The sequence below is a fragment of the Rhea americana genome, unplaced genomic scaffold (genome assembly GCF_003343005.1).
Source record: "Rhea americana isolate MKP2758 unplaced genomic scaffold, rheAme1 scaffold_288, whole genome shotgun sequence".
Lineage (NCBI taxonomy): Eukaryota > Metazoa > Chordata > Aves > Rheiformes > Rheidae > Rhea > Rhea americana.
In genome coordinates this window covers 199373-202471 of record NW_028186410.1, presented here as the reverse complement: position 1 = coordinate 202471, position 3099 = coordinate 199373, and the positions used below count along the sequence as shown (strand labels likewise).

The 3099-nt window shown below is 42.1% G+C and overlaps 1 protein-coding gene across 1 annotated transcript in view; it reads right to left on the bottom strand.

Annotated features, from left to right (window-relative positions):
- LOC146593614 (uncharacterized) overlaps positions 1 to 3099 on the bottom strand; it is a 166095-nt gene that overhangs the window by 157648 nt on the left and 5348 nt on the right. The window contains exons 2-3 of the mRNA XM_085308958.1: positions 2265 to 2331; positions 1781 to 1957 (exon numbers count right to left, since the gene is read on the bottom strand). Of these exons, the coding sequence (XP_085165084.1) occupies positions 1781 to 1957; positions 2265 to 2331 (244 nt within the window). The remainder of the gene's footprint in view (positions 1 to 1780; positions 1958 to 2264; positions 2332 to 3099) is intronic.

Here is a 3099-nt window from a genome sequence, read left to right as displayed (position 1 = left end):
TTTTTTTTTGTAATGGTTGCACGGCTTAGCAGCAAAGCTGTGTGAATGACTGATCTTTTGGGTCACTGAATGAACAGAAAGTCAAGGAGGGAGGCACAGTGTTGAGAAACAAAATTTTCAGTTGTCAGCAAGCCTTCTTCTCCCACCACAAAACAATTAATTGTGTATCAAAGTATCACATTCCAGATGAAATGAAACAATCTTTACTTCTTTCACAAAGATAATATTCAGTTAATTTTTTTAACAAATTGCTACTTAGATGAAAAATCAAAATGTTTAAAAACACATTTCAGTCTTTTMAAAAAAAATGTGTTGTTTTCTTGAGGGAACCATTCATGAATTTCTGAAGAGGCGACTGAAAGCATGGGTAGTCTCCAGCGAGCCTAACTTCATTTTTTGCCAGATAGACTATTTCATTAAAAAACAATCAATCCCTTTGTCTGCTTAATCACTGTTCTGACAGGCTACAAAGGAAAGACAGAATTCCTGCTCTGTGTACCACTGCATGGAGTCATGAAGGCTAAATGGAATGATAAACCTAATTTTGCAAGRGGCCATTAGGAGTCAGAGACCCTGATCCTGCAAGGATAAAATCTTAATACRACAACGTCCGCAACAAGCTGTAAAAGTGAATATCTAAAAAGTTCTGCTCGCCAGCCTATATTTCTGCATTTAAGCACTGGACCTGGCACACAAGGATATCTATCAAGTGGCTTCTGTGCTTGTGAGTTTAATKGAAACTGCTGGGTGATTAGGACTTTTAAAAGTCACACCACTTACTTTGGTGCCTTGCGAGGTCTTGGGCCCTGGTGCGCGTCTACACATTCATGGATGCACACTGTCCATTTGAAGCTAGCAAGACCCCACTATCCCGTAAAGTAGTATTTTTGATAGGTATTTGGAGGAGCTTGTGTGTCTGATTTCAAGCGTTTTTACTTTTATTTTGAATCTTGGCCCATGATTTTCTCCATATATCTCATGAGATGCCTCGAAATTCTTTTCTTTGCCTTTTCTCACCCTACTACTAAGTAAACATAATGATTTATTGTAACATTCACCATTAATAATAACTCAAAGTATAATAATTAAAAAATAGGTTAAAAAAAACCCCACAAACTTCTACGATAGGAAAACTGACACCAGTGAAGAGCCTCACAGTTCATTTGARTTAACCTAAATGCTGCTTCCTGAGGTCGTGCCTCTTCTGGGCACAGCACCRGTTCTGAGCTTGAGAGCCAGGCTGCGCCGAGGACCGGGGCAGCTCCCCTAGACAACCCCGGCTGCAAGTATCTGAGCACARCCGGCTGCAGAAAGAATGCAACGCGAAGCGGCGGCAAGATGCTGGTTGATGGAGGGCATATGGGAGCTCTGAGGACAACAATCAATCACGGGTTCGAGCGCCGCTTGAAAGCCGCTCGGCGCTCGGGAGCCCGTAGCGGAGCAGCGCCTGGGCCCCCCCCGAGCAGCGGCAGCGCCTCCCAAACTCAGCCTCGGACAAATGAACGGGAGGCCTGGCAGCATCAGCCCGCTCCGCTCTGCTGGCAGGGAGCGCCGCGCAGCCCGCSTCCCGGTTAGGGGAAGCCACTCGAGCTCCAAGGCGGAGAGCGGCTCTCCAAGCACTTGGAGGCGGCCCGTTTCTCGGCGCTACTTTCGCGTTCTCCGCCCCAGGTTTCCAAGGGGAGGCTGTTCGGACGCGCGAAGGTGCGACGGCGGGCGCAGGTTAGATCCCGAACGCCACCGCCGCCGCTCYGTTTGAGGCTAATCAAGTTCGATGTCTCACCTCTTGGTTCAGCGCGGGCTTGCAGCCCGGGTTTTTGTTGGTGAGCTGCAAGGGTGCTATCTGGCTTGTCATGTCTAATAACTTCCTCTTCTGAAGTCTGATATGCTGAAAGATCTGTGCTGCTGATGTTAAAAGCTGGATTTTCAATGCCTTCTGTTGCGGCTCTCTCTTCTTTTACTATAGAAAACAAGGAGGTCAGAAGAGCACATTACAGCAAAGTGTATTTCAATGACAAGCAGAAAATTCCTTCTAGTAATTCCTTTGCTGAAAGACTCAAGTGTATCGTCCTCAAATGTCGCCAAAACAGAATTAGGTTAAAATTAACTCTAAAAAAAAAAAAAAAAAAAAAAGAATAAATGATTAAAATAATTACAAATTGCACCCTGACAAGCAAGAGCAAAATTTCGCCCACAGCCATTTGTCTGTAATTAGTTAATTAATCCTTACACAAATTATGAGCAATAACTCATCAAGCAAGGCTCACCCATCAGAAATTCAGCCGACTTGGATTTCTTCTGCTTAGTTTGCTTCAGAGCCTTCTGCTGGAACTTCTGGAGGGAAATTGTTAAATGAATAAATTAGCTAAAGAACGAAGATCATCCTTTATGATCCACAACTAACACAGTATTTTAAATATGGGATGGCATTGAAATGTCATTTAATTTACATCTCTGCTAAAGGGGTCAAACACTAATTGAACAACAGAAGTGGAAGAATTAAATAAAATAGAAGAAAAGTTAAAACAAATGCCAAATGAAGGTCACATTAAAATACTTTGTTTTTTACCATTTTTAATTAATGCAAAGAAACCTCAACAAATGAAGAACATTATAGGACTTGTCTTTAGAGTATGCATTCAGCAGCAACTGCTTTATTTCACTTGCAGAATTACAAGTGCTTCATTTAGCAAAGTTTTGTTATGCAGCATATTTATAGATAGCCTTCTCTGACATCCCCTGCTCTTTATTTTCTAGGGCCCCTTATATAACCAGTGTGTTTGTTCGTAACAGGGTAGCTAAAAATGAATGAGCTCTACCCTTTCAAATGAGACAATAAAATAAAAATAACCCCAAATAATTTACATTGAGATGTCACAAAAAAGACATCACAGTTCAGGGGAGACAGGAAGCAGGACTCATTACAAAGATGAAAAGTTCATTTAGTATTAGAGACATGCCAACAACCGTTACAGTGGAAACAAATAGSAAGAAATCTTAGAGGAACTAAACTCTGACAAGTTCCAAGTTAATTCCCATAGGGAAGCAAGGCTCAGAAAAAATGCAGTCACACTACTACCATAAGGAAGATCCAACTTCTAA